Source organism: Acanthisitta chloris, unplaced genomic scaffold, assembly GCF_000695815.1.
Source record: "Acanthisitta chloris isolate BGI_N310 unplaced genomic scaffold, ASM69581v1 scaffold14833, whole genome shotgun sequence".
NCBI lineage: Eukaryota > Metazoa > Chordata > Aves > Passeriformes > Acanthisittidae > Acanthisitta > Acanthisitta chloris.
The window spans coordinates 21,026-36,335 of record NW_008663389.1 but is presented as its reverse complement, the minus strand read 5'-3'; the positions used below and the strand labels follow the sequence as shown (position 1 = coordinate 36,335).

Below are 15,310 nucleotides of genomic sequence, written 5' to 3'. Positions count from 1 at the left end.
CCCTCACCCTCCCTTTCTTCTTCCAGAGATGGCCTCTCTACATAATTCCATTAAAGTGATTGTGCTCGGAGGGGTGGACTGAGGGGCAGTGCTCTCATCTTTCAAAGCAGGACCAATGAGCTATGTGCTTTCCACTGGGCAGCAACAAAAGAAAAGGTCTCTCAGAAGAAAAGACGAGCACAAAAGATCAAAATTAGGTGTTTGTCCAGGCCTCTGGTATTGCTTTCAAGTTAGCTTTTGAGGGCTCACTTTGAAAACGGTGAGCCAGGCTAGTTAACATAAGGGTGTCTGCTGGTTCAGAGTGTGTTGTTAGAATAATATTGGAAGAGGTTTTTTGCTGGTGAGATTGAACAGTTCTCTGAAGTGCAGGAGAAACACAGAGACTCATGGCTGATGTTACAAGCATAGCCAGGATGTTCTCTGCCTGTGAGGAAAGCGAGCAAACTTCAAATCCTTGAGATTAGCCTCACTTATTTTGAAAAGATTAGAGCCATTTAGACAGTCCTTGTGTTTCCGCAGGCTCCAAAAGGCGCAAATGCTGTGTGCTGGGAATGCCTTCTGCCCCAGCCCTCCCCCCTCGGGGCTGTATGAAGCTGCTGCTGCTGGTGGGCAGTGGGAGAGGTGATGTTTTTACTGCAAGGGGGTGTGAGGTGTTGTTTGTCCTGGGGCCCTCTGCGGGGACAGTGCTGAGCTACAAAAGGGATACAGACCCTTTTCAGATTTAGACAAATAAGCGGGAGCCATCCAAAGCCCAGCAAAGCCAGACTGTTGAGCTGGATCAATTCACATGTGTCCTATGTTCTAGCTTCTACCAAAATAAACTTTTGCACTGTCGTACAAAGAACAAATTGCTTAGTTTCTGCTGCCGTTATTTGGTTTGCAAAGGGAAACATGAGTATCACAGGCAGTCTTTGTTCCATCGAACTGTTTAAAGTTACCTTTCAATTGAAAAAGAAGCCACGAGATGTGAAATGTTGATGATTTGTAACTGCTCAAATGATTGATTTTCATCTGATAGTAAAAGGTTGGTTTTTTAAAATGTCATCAACTGAAATTCCAATTCCTTTTCAAAATGAAAGAAATTAAATATTATCTGAAGCTGGTAATAATGCTTAGAGTTTGCACATCCAGAGCCTCAACAAGATTTTAAAAATGGTAACAACAGAGTTGCTAAACTCTGTTTATTAGCTTAATCATATGTACTCAAGCAAGGTAAGAGGGCATTTTTTTAGAGAAGATAAATAAAATCCAGTACTGAAAATCTGAAAGGGAATACCTGCTTCTGAGAGGAACAGACCTGAATCTGGATCATCCTTTTGCTTCCCAGCTTTGTAACTGTTTGGCTTGATGCGCTTCTCTCTGTCCCTTTGGCTAGTATATTTGAAATGTATTTGCTTATTTTCCTAATAAGTTTCTGCTGTATTTACATTACTTTGCTTCAAAAGTACATTTTTACGGATAGTATTTCTCAGTGCTCTTCCTTTCCCACCCTTCCCCCTTAATAATTCCCCTGGACCTCTGTTGCTTGGAGCAGACTTTGGCTAGCCCCAGATTCGATGTCAAAGGCCGTGACCCGGTGTCAGAGCAGCCCATGCTGCTGGCCTCTTCTTTGAATAATTATCTGGAGTTTATTGTGTTGAAGGGATGGGCTTGGGGGCAGCACACTCACCCTGGCAAACCAGACCAATGAGCTATCCAGCCGGACCACTACCCAACAATGGACCTGTAGGTTACAAAAAAAATCCAGCAGCACAAAAGATTAAATTAAAAATGGACATTTGGGCACAGAAGTTTTGTCCTTAGAACAACCTTTTTTTTTTTTTTTCAGCCTTCTGAATGTACTGTGGTATTGATACTGTTAATTGAAAGGGAAAAAGTGTTATTTAGAATTCTGTACGTAAGCTAGAATAAAACTGAAGTATTTTTCTTATCCCCTTCCCCAACTGTTAGAATTACCATATTAGCTGTAGCTTGAGAAGTTTATTTCTAGGTTTCTAGTCACTGAACTTGGCTCAAAATATCAAGAAACTGAACTTTTTTTTCTCTAGAAATTCAGTGCAATCCCAATTATTTTAGAAACAAGAACAAAGCCTCCAGTACTTGGCATTTCTAGCAATATTTTCCTTTTAAATTGCCAAGAATAGGGATCTTCAAAACAGGTATGAAAGTATGTTCAGTATGCAGACTTACTGAGTCAACAGTAAATGATAGTAAAATGTCCATTTTCTTTGAGCTTCCTTATCTTTTCCTCTCCTCAAAGAGGAATTAAAGAAGTCTGAAATCCAGATTGTGGAGTGCTGTCCCTTCTTATCAGGACTGAATGAAAGGCTGCTGGAGGTGGACTCACTGTTCTGGAGGAGTGGGAAAAAAAAAAAAGTTCTTTCATGGTCTGACCTCGGATTCTTTCTTAATTTTATCTAGCCCTGACCTGTTGGCTCTGCTCTGGCTCCTTTCAAGGCCTTCAGAGCTTCACAAACACGCAGCAGCTGAAAGAAACAATGACAGGGCTTTTAAGGGTTGCAGTATTACACTCTCTTGTAACCTTGGCTAAGTAGCCTGTAAACAGATGCTTTCTCTGAAGCATTTGCCAGAAAGCCAAAATTTTGGCTGTGTTGGTATTGCCAAACACAGCTTTGTAACACTTTTGATTTAGGACTCTTCATTTTGCATTTCAGTTTCAGCTGAATGAACAGTTACCCAGAGTTTGTCTTGTGTATATAATGTGGTTATGGAACCTGCTGTTACAGGTTTGGTACTTATCTTTAATGCTATAAATGTACCTGGAACAGAAGAATTGTGTGAAGACAGATGAGCGAAATCTGAATGGGCTAAACTGATTTTAAGATAGTGTTAAAATGTTATCAGGACATTTGCATTTCTCTCTATTCTTTTGAGAAGAGAGGATGGAATTACACATGGATTAGCATTTTTCATTGGCTGTGTGGTTAGTGTTGTGCTGCTTTAGTCTTAGAGGATTTTAATTATGTAACAGAATATATTGAAAATGGAATGGAATTTTTGTTTCATTGTAAATATGGAACTGACTTGATTCTTCTTAGTACCTTTTTCTAAAAGTTTGGTCTGTGCAGTCGTGGTAATTTAAGAACGAGGTAGTTGCATTATAAAGTACTTCACCAGCTGCAGAGTGGTTAGAAGCACGTTTTTGTTTTCAGTTGTTTAACTGCAAATACAGGCATTTAATCTTTGATGCCTCTAGTTTTTCCAGCTGTGTCCATTGGCAGTGCATGAGGACACCACCTGGCAGTCATGAGGTATAACTCTACCAGATGGAGCTAAACCACAGTGATGGGAGAGATGTTCCTTCCCCTCCCCGTGTCACCTTTATCACTAGGGAAATGGCTTTGAAACAGAGGACCTTCTTTTTTTTTTTAATTTCCCTCCAAACATTGGGAGGTGCTGCAGCAGTTATCCCAGCAAAACCTGGACTCTGAGTGGTTATATTTGAGAGGCCAGTAAGTGTCAACAGTTTAACCATTTGTTCTATTGAGGAACAGTGCCAGATTGGTTTATGTTTTTGTTTCAATATTTCAGAAGAACTGAAGCACGAAGTTTGAGACTGTAACTCATTGGGATTCCATGGAATACATGAATACACATTAAAACTAGCTGTGATGTAAAAAGATATCAGCCCTGTAGTTGCTTTTGCCTACCATTGTGTAGGCATTTACTAGCCCATTTATATTTTCCTAAGCTTTGAGAACGAGGCTCTGAATGCATGTTTCACTAGTAAAGATACATAATGTGAACATATTAATATCTTAAATTTTGGCAAAGAAAATGAGATTATCTGAATGAGTATTTCTGACTGACAACTGCTTTGTAGTTGCAAGTTCTCCCCTTACTGAAAGAGAAATGGAAGATTTATATAGAAGCAAGGCTGATGACAGTAGTAAAGAGCTGGTACAATAAAATGTAGATGTTCCAATGAAGTGTAGAGCAACAGAATTGCTAACAAGTCAAGTCTCAATTCTTTGTGATATTTTTGCAGTTTCTCTCAGTTTCTCCCATCCAGACAGATAAGCAGCTATGGTTCTCCCTCCATGCTGAAAGATGAAATGACTTGTCTCAAAACCAGGGTTGGAACATCTGAGTGCACTGTAGTGTTTTTCCTCAAGAATCTGTTTGTAACTGCTATGAGCTTCCTGTTTGCTTTCTGAGAAGCTAAATGTGATCTCTAAGATTATGTTCAGGGATGTAGTAAGGCAGTAAAATACACAAGTAAATCATTGCCTTCTGAACTCTTATCAAGCTTCAGCTACTATAATATCTAATGTTTTTCTAGGTTACAACCCACTGCTTAAATTATAGTTCAACTTTTTTTTTTTGCTCATATTTGTAGTATTTAACTTTACCACAGTCTTACTATGAGGTGTAGAACCTATCCGTAGACTTGCAAAACAAAGAGAAGGCTCCCCCATGTGTCTCTCTGCTGAAAGACCCATCAGGGTTGGATCTGCAGGACTCACTGCAGACTTTTATGGGAGAGTGAATGACAGGATATGAGATTCCAGAGGAGTATCACCAGGGAGCAGTGACCTACCTACAAAAACTGCCATAGGAAAATGAGGCTGATCTGACATAAATTGCAAATCAGCGATTTTTGGGACAGTATCTATTTTGATAATTGGAAATTAATCAATATAAGGCATATTTAGTTTTTTCCTACTCTTATTTTGTAGGAATATTATTACCAGAGGCAAAATTTTTGCCTCTGGTGGAACCATTACTCATGTGCTTTTGATACCACAGGTTTTGGTTACATGAAAAGAGTGTGTGAAGCTACTCTAACTTACCACATCCAGCCTATAATGTCTTTTGAGACAGTGTCTGTGTGCTCCACAGGCACTCTTGTAATAAAATGTATGAATTAGCTGTAGCATGTTTCTGTCAACATCAGTGCCATCCCCTTGATTTGTACAAAGTGTAGTTTTTGTGTTCCCCCAGCTGATTTAATAGTAACCTATTAAATGCCTATTAAAAACCTGTAGGTGCTATGATAATTTGAAAACAATCTAATGCCAACAGCACTAAAAAACTCAGACTATATTCAACAGAAACAAATTAACTTCAAAAAATCCAGCCAATTGGTAAATAAATAGGCTTCACCTTAAGTCTGGGAACAAACCTTTAACCACTATACCAATGCTGGCAAGTGCAAGAGAATTACTTGAAATGATTCAGTGTTACCAGTTTTTCAGAAAAGATTTGAAAATGCAGAGGTGAAATCTTGATGTGAGTGTTTTATACTTAAACAGAATTTGTGTGTTGAATGGGTTGAGTAAATCACTGCACCTGATTTTCCTCTGATCTTCTCTGGAAAGATGTGTTACTCCTGGGTCTGTGATGAGCATGACTGATGGCCTCAGTGTTTCCTGAGCCTCCAAGCCTCCTGTGCATGGATGGCATGTACTAAATTTGAGACTGTCAGCCCTCAGGTGGCCATGCTATCCCCAATCTTTTATCAATGATTTATGTGTAAGCTATTCAAGATACCTGTGCTGGCTGAAGATAAGAAAGCTCCTGAAGTTTGTTTTCTCTCTACGGATATGTCTAACTTTGAATGTTTGCTCCAGCTGATGAACTGTGAGATGAAAGTGTTTATGCCAGGTGTGTATTGGGATTCACATGGAGGAAGAAATCGTATCGTAAGCCTGTAAATGAAGCTCATGATTGTTAAAAATATTCTAAACAGAGGCTGCTTCAGACAGAAAGTGTTTTCCACCACTTCATTAAACAAATAGCAAGCAAGTATCTGTTGGAACTGGAGGCAGATCTTTGGCAGATTTTTGGTTATTGTTTTGCATGTGTTGAAGCTATGACCAACATGGAACAGCATCTTGCTGAGCACTTTGAATTGGTCTCTGCTAATGTTATGCCTGTAATCTGGGAAGCAAGTTTCACCCCTATTTCTTTCACTGCTCTGTACACTGTCCTTAAAATTCTTTTCTGTTTTCCTTTTTAGAGGACTGTACCGTTTAGGCTTTCCTAGGCCAGTGTATAACACAGCCCTCTCCTCCTCAGTTGCTATTTCAATTACAGGAACCAGCAGATGGGTTTTCAGCCATAGAAACAGTAATGTGTGACAGCTTAAAAACTCTGACAGCACTTTTGGCTTGAACTAGTCTTGCTATCAGTTGAACCACGATGTCCTGAACTGGAAATAACCTTGTTTTTCAGATGATAGGGACTACTTGAGAGACTTTATTTTGAAACAGGTTGTTCTATATAAAGATAATTCTCTTCTAAACTTCTTGCGTTGTACAAGAGTAAGAGGAATGGTATTCAACATTGTGCTGCTTCTACATGTAAAGTATTCGGGGTACTTAGAAGTAAGATTTTAAAAATGTGTTTTTCTCAAAGACATTTGAACTGTGTTGTGGGAGTTAGATTTCTGCCTTTCTTCCACATCCTATTGTTCTTCCTTTTCTCCTCAATCAAGTGTTAATGAGGAATTCAGTTAAAAAAAAAATGCAATGAGGATAAACAGACCTCACAGGCTCCTCATTCGGCTCAGCAGGGCACTAGACCTTAGCTATCCTTCATTTCACAGTGAGGATGATCAGTTCTGGGTGACCACTTTCAAAGGGCACAGAGTTTTTGAAGGTGCTCGGCAGGATGATGGATTGTGGTGTCTGTCATCCTGTGCTGCGGAAGGGCAGCAGGGGGCTGTGCTGGGGACTGGGAAAGAGCAGGGACAGTGACACTCAGCCAGCTGGATGCTGCCTGGTTATGGGGACTCTGTTCAAGAGTACTCACACTCATTTTTTCGAAGAATGGATGAGAGAAGTGAGTTTTTAATAACATCCTCTAAAGCATATCCTAATGAGAGCTTAAAGATGTCTTGATGATTTCTACTTTAAATCCTGGCTTTGTTTTTGACTATTTCAGTTGCATGCTAATATATGTATTCCTACCACAGATTAAGAGGCCTGGGAAGGTCTGTGTTCCTGCTTTTCTGGGATGCATGCTGTAATATTCCTCAACAAGTCACTGTAACTTGATTTTGGTGTATTCAAATAACTTGGCGCTTCTGAAATGCATTTATCATTTTTGGATGGGCTCAGTGTGTTTAAATGCTCCTTGTTTTTTTACCATTTTCAAGAGATTGCAGGTATTTACATAGAACATTTTACTATCTGATTTTTCAATATTAAAATCCTTCTTTTTTTTTTTTAATCACATGCTTAAGGTTGTTCTGTGTGTTTGCATCCATCTCCTCCTTTTCTTTGATTGCAGTTTGTTGGCTAAGAAAACCTGATGTCATCTCTTGTTAAAGAGATACTGTAAAGTGAAAAAAAACCTTCAAAGCAAATGAGAATTTTATTCTAATTTAAAAACATTTTTTTTTGACATTTTGTTATTTATGTTGTCTGCTTGTGATTTAAAAGTCTATTAAATAAAGGGTTTGGGCTCCTATTGCCTGTTTTGTCATTAGTGTCAAACACTTTAAAGAAATACTTGAATCCAAATTTAAAAGCCCTTTTTCTTTTACATCTCTATTTAGATTTCGGTTGAACACACAGAGATGTTAATGAATGAACACACATAGAAATGTTAAATCCACCTAGTGATATGTCATTTAAAGCTGATGTGGATAACTACAGCACAAAAATATTGTCTATTTCAAAATAAATAGGAAAAGATTTTATAAAAGGGCAGTATTAGGGCAATACTCTGCCATCCTTATGGCAACATCACATCGGGATGTGCAGATGGTGTTGCTGGTGCAGTGACTGCAGAGGGAGCCAACGATCTGATGGAAGTATCAGTCCTGTTCCTGGGGAAGAAACATCAGGGATTTGTGTTCCTGTTTCTATCAAAAAACATCATGTCAAATATCAGCTGAAGAAAGAAAGAGAAGAGCTTATTTTGAGGAAGGATAATATGGTATTTTAGGGCAAGGAAAAAAAAGAAAGGAACAAGATCAGCACAGTTATATAATATCTGAAAATCTAAATAGAAAGAAATAGGTTCATCTCAATGGAAGAGGAGAATGTCCCAGTACCTACAGCAGTGCTGGGGTGAAGTTTAGCTGAACCCTGAAGAGCTGATATGAACTAGTGGCAAATGCTGCCACCCTGTAAATCATCGTTGTGTAGAAGGGGTTGGTTGCAAATATGTCTGTAAAGGAGTAAGCTGCAGTGAAGCAGAGCAGCCACATCTTGGTCAGTGGCACATCAAACCACCTGTGGGTGCCACATGTCACTTTACAGAAAGCTCCAGGCCCCTTTCTAACTCATTTCTAGCAATTTTCCCTTGGATCAAGGCCAACGTATCATAACAGAAGTGAGAGGAGCAGCAAACTGTGATATGGCCAGAGAAATGGAAATGGGGAATCCTTCAAGCTGGGAACAGTGATCCTCTCAGAATGCCAGAACCAGCTTTCAGGAAAACATATGGAGGCAGAAGCTGCTATCCAAAGGCATTATTAACAGTCCCTGTTGTTTCTCAGTTTATCTCCTCTTGGAGCCTGGAACCAAAACATCTCCCATCTCTTTGCTGGGTACTGTCTTCCTGCCTTTGCTTTGATTGCCCTGCTCATTACAGGCAGCTTATCCAGAAACAAATGTTGGTTTCAGTGGAGCTCCTGCTGTTTGTTTTAACACATATTTATTAAGGACTGAAAGCATTTTCAATATGCTGAATCATACTATTGAATCAGTTCTGTAGCTGTGAAGGTGTGACTTTGTTACATATAGAAATGTGATATATCTGTATCTTACTCCCACTGATTTCTGCTGCAGACCTCTGTTTTGGGCTGTTGGAAGTGAGATTGGGAGATATGTGACTGCTTCTGGATAAAGATTCAGGGGAATTCACAGGGCTGGAGAAAAGACAGGCTTCCAGGCATCCATGCCATCCATCAGTCCATTGCTTGTAGCAAACAAGTTTTGAAACAAACTTGGAGGAGAATTGAGCTATCTCACTATGTGTGGAAGTCTGATTTTAGGGTTTTTTTTAGTTGGCTTTTTTTGGAGGGGGGAGGGTGTCTAAGTTCTTTTAAGATTTATTGTTTGTTTGTTTGTTTGAGTCTAATTATTCCTTTACTCTTTGTGCAGATCCTAGAAGAAAGTATCATGTAAGGCTGCTGGCATATAACAGTATGGAAGAAGGTTATCAGGCAGACCAAACAGTCAGCACTCCAGGATGTGTCTGTAAGTGTTGTAGATGCATGAAAAATTTACGAAGGGCTGAGCTGTTCTAAGGTCTCAGCAGCTCTGTGGTTTTAACCTATAAATAATCAATTAATTCACTGTAAAACAGAGAAGCAGAAATATATCTGTGACAAATACTATCCTAGTCATCCTGCAACTGAGACAGTCTCCTGTGTTCATGAAGTGCAGTTGAAGAAACAAGATAGCCCAAGCACATTTCCCTCCCCTGTTGCACTGTCTACATCATCTAACAGTGACATATCATGTATCTTATGAGAGATTTATCTCTCTCCTTTGTCTCCATTGATGATTTTTGCTTTGCTTTTGACTAAACAAGTGAGGCTGCAGAAACAATATGTGACATGTATTGGTTTGGGAGGGATCTTTAATAGCTTGAGCCAGATTCCTGGGTCTGAATACCAGGTAGTGCTGGGTAAGATTTGAATCTAAAGATTTGAATCTAAACTGTGGACTCAGACCTCCTAATCTTGCCAGTGTCTGTCTACAGTCCAGTAAATAATTCCTGCTCCTTTTTTGTTGCAAACAGCTGTCCGTGATCGCATGGTGCCACCTCCTCCACCTCCTCACCACCTTTATGCCAAAGCTAACACTTCATCTTCCATCTACCTTCACTGGGGAAAACCTGCCTTTACATCTGCACAGGTCATCAACTACACAGTGCGCTGCAACCCAGTGGGGCTGCAGAATGCTTCTCTGGTTCTCTACCTTCAAACGTAAGTGCACTGCTACTAATGAGCCTTGGTTTGCCAGTTCCAGATCCTTCCCACTCGGTTTCTACTCTTCTGCCCTCTCTTAATTGCCTTTTACTTGTAACAACTTTTCTCTCCCTTAGAGGACTGTGTGTTTTGCCCAGGGGCTGCTGGTTCAGTTTCTTGGGTTATTTAAGATGTGTTTGTAGAACAGCTTAATTCTCTACTGGTGATCCTTGTGTTGGATCACTGGGCCAGCTCCTGGGGGTATTGTAATGGGTTTTTAGCTGCCTAAGTTGAATTTAATTTTAAGTTACTCTTCAAACAAAAGAGAATGCCTATTTTATAGTTAGCTTGTCTGGGCAAAGATGGGACTTAGTCCAGTGTCTGATTTTAAGACTGGAAACAAGAACTTTTGAGGGGTTCAGCATTTTATTGTGGTAATGCCAGTGTTCCTGTCTCTGTGGCTCCCTGCCTGGGGAAAGCTGAGTAGGATTGCTGCTTTTCAGAGAACCAGGGCATGAGCCACGGAATGGCAGGGAAGAAAGTCTGCCTAGGCTTGGTGTTCAGCTCTCTGCCCAGGTGGTATGGGAGCAGAAGACTTTGCTCCATGGGACTGCCCATGCTGGGGCTGTGGTGCTGTTGAAGGAATCCATATGTGTGTAGCTCCCTCAAAACTTCCATTTACTCAAGCCTCTACATAAGAAAAATGTTGTCTTAAAGGATATTTTCCATCCTAATATTCTTGGCTTTCTCTTCCAAGAACACATCTGCTGCTGTATAACTCCTGACTTAACGATTAGACATAGTATAATCACCATGTAAAATTCTTAGTGTGCAATATGGAGCATAGCAGTGATTGCTGCTTTTTGTGATAGGATGAGACTCTTGCACATATTGGTGACTGCCTTTGCAGTATGGAAGATGGAAATACCAAATGAGATTTAATAAAGCAATATCTGTAGAGTAACACCATTTTAAATATTTAATCTTGACTGGGGTATTCTCACCCAGAATTAACCCTGGTGAAATGTCTACAACTGGCTTTGTGATCAGATAGTAAACTGGAATATTATAATTAATGTAATAAACTTTATAATTAATAGATTACTAAATATGACTACAAGATGAGTAGGGAACATTCCTATTCTACAGAGAACCCCTGAATATAAGAGAGTAGAGGCCTTAAGTGGAAGGGGATGTTGCACACATAGCCTATGTCTGTCTGTGAACTGAGAAGCAGATCCAGGAGCCAACAGCATGTGCCTTGTCAGCTGTGATGCTGGTTGCAGATTAAGTGTTACTCCAGCTTGAAGCACAAATGTGGAAAGAACTGACTTTGGGGTACTTTCTGCTGATCCAGTCAGTAATGTTCTTGGACTTGCTTGTGCATCAGCTGTTCAAACAAACTTTATAAAAACTTGAGCTCAAGTCAACTGACAGCAGATATAATATCCTCCCAAGAGCTCCAGGGTTAGTACAATTGCATTTTCAGGTAGGCAGCACAGATGGATCAGGTGTCTGGACTTGAACTGGTTTGTCCTGTGTTGTACTGACAGTGAGAATCTACTCACAGTGACTGAGAGATATCATCTGAGTTAAGAATCTTTAAGCCAACTGCTGCTGCTAAGTTTACTTTATTCCTTCATCTGTATAGGTCAGAGACTCATATGTTAGTCCAAGGTCTTGAGCCAAAAACCATGTATGAATTTGCAGTTCGGTTGCATGTGGACCAGCTCTCCAGTCCCTGGAGTCCTGTAGTCTACCACACTACCCTCCCAGAAGGTAAGACACCAGGAGAGGACCACGTGGTTCTTAAAAGTAAGCTCTGTAGGCCAAATGGCCTGAAAAATTGCTTATTAATTTTAAGCTGTCTGTAGGAGAGAGAGATACTTTCCTCTGACATACAGATAATGCTCTTCTGGGTAAGGGAGAGAAAAATGCTGTCAGGAAAATCCTTGCTTTGGAACTGTGAAATTCTTTTTAAAAATCCACCTTAAATCAGCAATGATTTTTACATGAAGTGTGATATTCTTTCATCATTAGCAACCACTGAATGGAAATAACTTGAATAAAAACTTGAAGATATGTAATGGAGAGGCATGGCTGATTCACAGGCATTATAAAAACATATTTTAAACGCCAGAAATTTTGGAAACTGTAAGAATATTACACATCTACTGTGCTAAGCTGCTGGTTTGCTTTGTTGTCAGCTTGGTAGGGGAAAATCAAAAGCTTTGGTTTCATGTTCTCAGCAGTGAAATGTTTGGGATGTGCCTGTTCACAGGGTAATGAGGTGGGTTTTTGTCAGTAACTGTTTCCTTCTGGAGCTGAAGAAAAATATGAAACTTGCTTTTACAAACTCTTAACAATTGACCAGATCAGAGTTAATGGGAGAGTGTCTCTTGAGGAGCAGTTATGTGTGCGTTTGTATGTGGTTTCGGGGATGTAGCAGTAGCCATTAGGTCTGCACATCAGTTTCTGAGCAATTTAATTGCATGTAAATTAGGTTAGCCTAATAGCATTGTGTTACTGTTCTCACAGCACCATCTGGCCCTCCAGTAGGAGTGAAGGTGACTTTGATAGAAGATAACACTGCTTTGGTTTCCTGGAAGCCACCTGATGGTCCTGAAACTGTCGTTACACGATACACTATTCTCTATGCATCCAGGAAGTCTTGGGTTGCTGGGGAATGGCAAGTGTTGCACAGAGAAGGTAAACTAAAATCATAAACCTATGACCTGGACAAACAATGATGTTACTTATAAGATGGTATTTTACTTTCAGCTCCCTTGGACTACAGTAAGAAATAAATTCATATAAATGTTCATATAAAAGTTGTAATTAGTTCAGAATTATTGCCTTGGGAAGATGTATTAAAAACCAGCTCATACTCAGGTGAGGGGAGTGAGGCTGTCTGTGTTGCTTTGGAGCTCAGTGTGTGCATGTGAACCAAAATGCCTCATAAATCCAATTACATCCATCTTAGTTCTGTTGTAACCATGATTGTGATGGTTTCATTTTGTAAATGCACTCTTTCAAATATGAAGTCTCTGAGATGCCTTGCTCTCCAGAAATAAATGGATAAGTGTAGCTGTGTGGGTTTATATGTTTCTGTCGCTCACTGCCAATCCAGTTAGCTCAGTTTGCTTAATGAACTTTCCTCTACCCCCAGTAAATTGCTCCGCAAATTCAATTTAACTCTCTGGCTCTATTTTACTGCTGAGCCCCAGCTAGCTAATCTAACAGTACCTTGGCTATGGTGACATGAACCACAGTCACATCTCTGTGATTAGATGTAGAGACAGGATAAATTTTTATAGGCACATTTCAGAATAATACTATGATTTGAAGAGCTGCATCAAGAACAGATTTCTACTATAGCCAAGAGAAAAAGAAAAAGGCATTTACTGTTCATTTGATAGTCAAAATAGACAGAGGCAGTTCAGAATAGATAGTGTTCTAATAGTGTCGTAAATCAGAGAGGGAGGCTCAGTGTTGCAGGGTAAATGTTGTGTGCTTGAGCAGCCTATTTTAGAGGATTGCCCTGGAAGAGTTACTGTTTTGTTGTTCTGTATTGCTACCTGGCCCAAAGCTTACTTATCAGCAGAGAGTGAGGCTTCAGATTTTCTGTGGAGAAGATGAGTGTGTTCTCAGAGGACAATTTGTTTCACCATCATCGAGAGTGAACTGTTTTAGTTCAAAGCTGATGGTGCTTCTTTGTGCTGCTCCTGAGGAGGGGATGAAGCACCAACAGCCATTTGGAAAGGTGGCGGTGCTGCTTTGTCTTTGCTGGAGTGGAATGGTATTTGTTGGGCTGGCCTTGAACAGAGTGGTCAGCTGTGAAGGATAACAGGATATTGACTATTAATCTTCATCAAAATTTGTGAAAAACTAGTCTCTGAAGTATCAATCAGGTCTAACTATAGGGGGAAGATTGAGCCCATGGTTTTTCATTATTAAAATTGTTCAAAGAAACAGTAATACAGATAAAGTTGTCCCATTAAATTTTTGGAAGAAACAGCGATGTGAAGTCGTCATATCAACAGACAAATTTACTGTTAATTTTTGCTTGGTAAAAAAACCCAGCAGATTTAAATTCAGAGAGAGCTTATACTTGAAGGATAAATCTTGTCATTCTGGTGATGATACGCTGTATTTGCTGCATGCAGCAAAGTGGCTGAATTGCTTTCAGAATGATGCTCAGCTCAGCCATGCCTGTGAAACTGAACAGCATCTCTGACAGCATTTCACCAGAGATATTTTAGATGAGGGGATGGCAATAACAGTAAACATTTTCATGTGTTCCCACACTGAAAGTGTTGGAGGGAATGAGCAAACGGAGAGCTATAAATCTCAGTGTATTACTATGTCCATCAATGTTAGAGTCACAAATTTTGTATTCTGACAGATGTATGAGGGTTTGAGGCATGGTATGGAATTTAGGCATCTTGACACATTAGGACAATCTGTTATGCTCTTAGTTAAAGTACAGTTGAAAAAGTCCTTGAAAGAAAATTAGTATGTAGAGGTAAAATTGGGCAAACACTGGGATAGTCCTGTGACACTCCTTTAATAGGGAATTTGAGGTAGAAGTAGGGTTTGGGTTTTGTAATGCATTTATTCTGATAACATCAGCTAACCCCATGCAAAAAATAACATTGTTTGTCTTGACGCTAAACTTGTTCTGCAGAAGATTTGTGAAATCTTGACCCCATTCCTTTCTCATACATCCAGAGACACCCTGTCATGTAAAAAAAAATTTAAAAGCACCAAACCAAACAAAAATACTACTGTAAGCCAACTCAGCCACCTGTAAAAGCATGGGCTTTAGTTTGTACACAAAACTTTCTACCAATCCACCAGTTTAAAAAAGCAAAACCTGATTTGACTGAGCTTGTGTCAGGCATGGCAAAACCAGAAAATATAACTGCAGTTTGGTGCTGATTCATGATGTGAGTTATCCTCCAGCCACCTCCCCCCTTTTCCCTAGTTCTCTTCAAGTGGATCAGAAGTTACAGCCTTTACACACTTGGTGTGCAGTAAATCAGCTCAAAGTGCTCACTTGCTTTAGCAATGCAGCAGATTTGAAAGGAGCTGGTGGGAAAGAGCCTGTAATATTGAAATGTGACCTTTCACCCTTGCTGGTGCTAAATATTACAGCTCCTTTGGTTACAGATACCTCACATTTTACTTCAAATGCTTTCAGCTAATTTTTTTTTAGCAGAAGAGCTTAAACAGCTTTTGAAGCAGCTTCCTTTTTGCCAAATGTATAATCTTTTCTCTCAACAAAACAACCTTAGATTTTATAGGCTCCCATGATACTATAAATTCTGACTTCTCAAATTGATGTAAAAGGTTGAAATTTAGACTTAAGTCTGGGAAAGTGAATGGAATATGTGAAAGAGAACAAGAGATTCGGTC

At 39.7% G+C, this 15,310-nt stretch overlaps 1 protein-coding gene across 1 annotated transcript in view; it reads left to right on the top strand.

The window, feature by feature from the left end:
- Positions 1 to 15,310, top strand: part of PRTG (protogenin) — a 49,855-nt gene that overhangs the window by 26,767 nt on the left and 7,778 nt on the right. The window contains exons 10-13 of the mRNA XM_009070987.1: positions 9,081 to 9,176; positions 9,724 to 9,910; positions 11,544 to 11,671; positions 12,431 to 12,601. Coding sequence (XP_009069235.1) covers positions 9,081 to 9,176; positions 9,724 to 9,910; positions 11,544 to 11,671; positions 12,431 to 12,601 — 582 coding nt within the window. The remainder of the gene's footprint in view (positions 1 to 9,080; positions 9,177 to 9,723; positions 9,911 to 11,543; positions 11,672 to 12,430; positions 12,602 to 15,310) is intronic.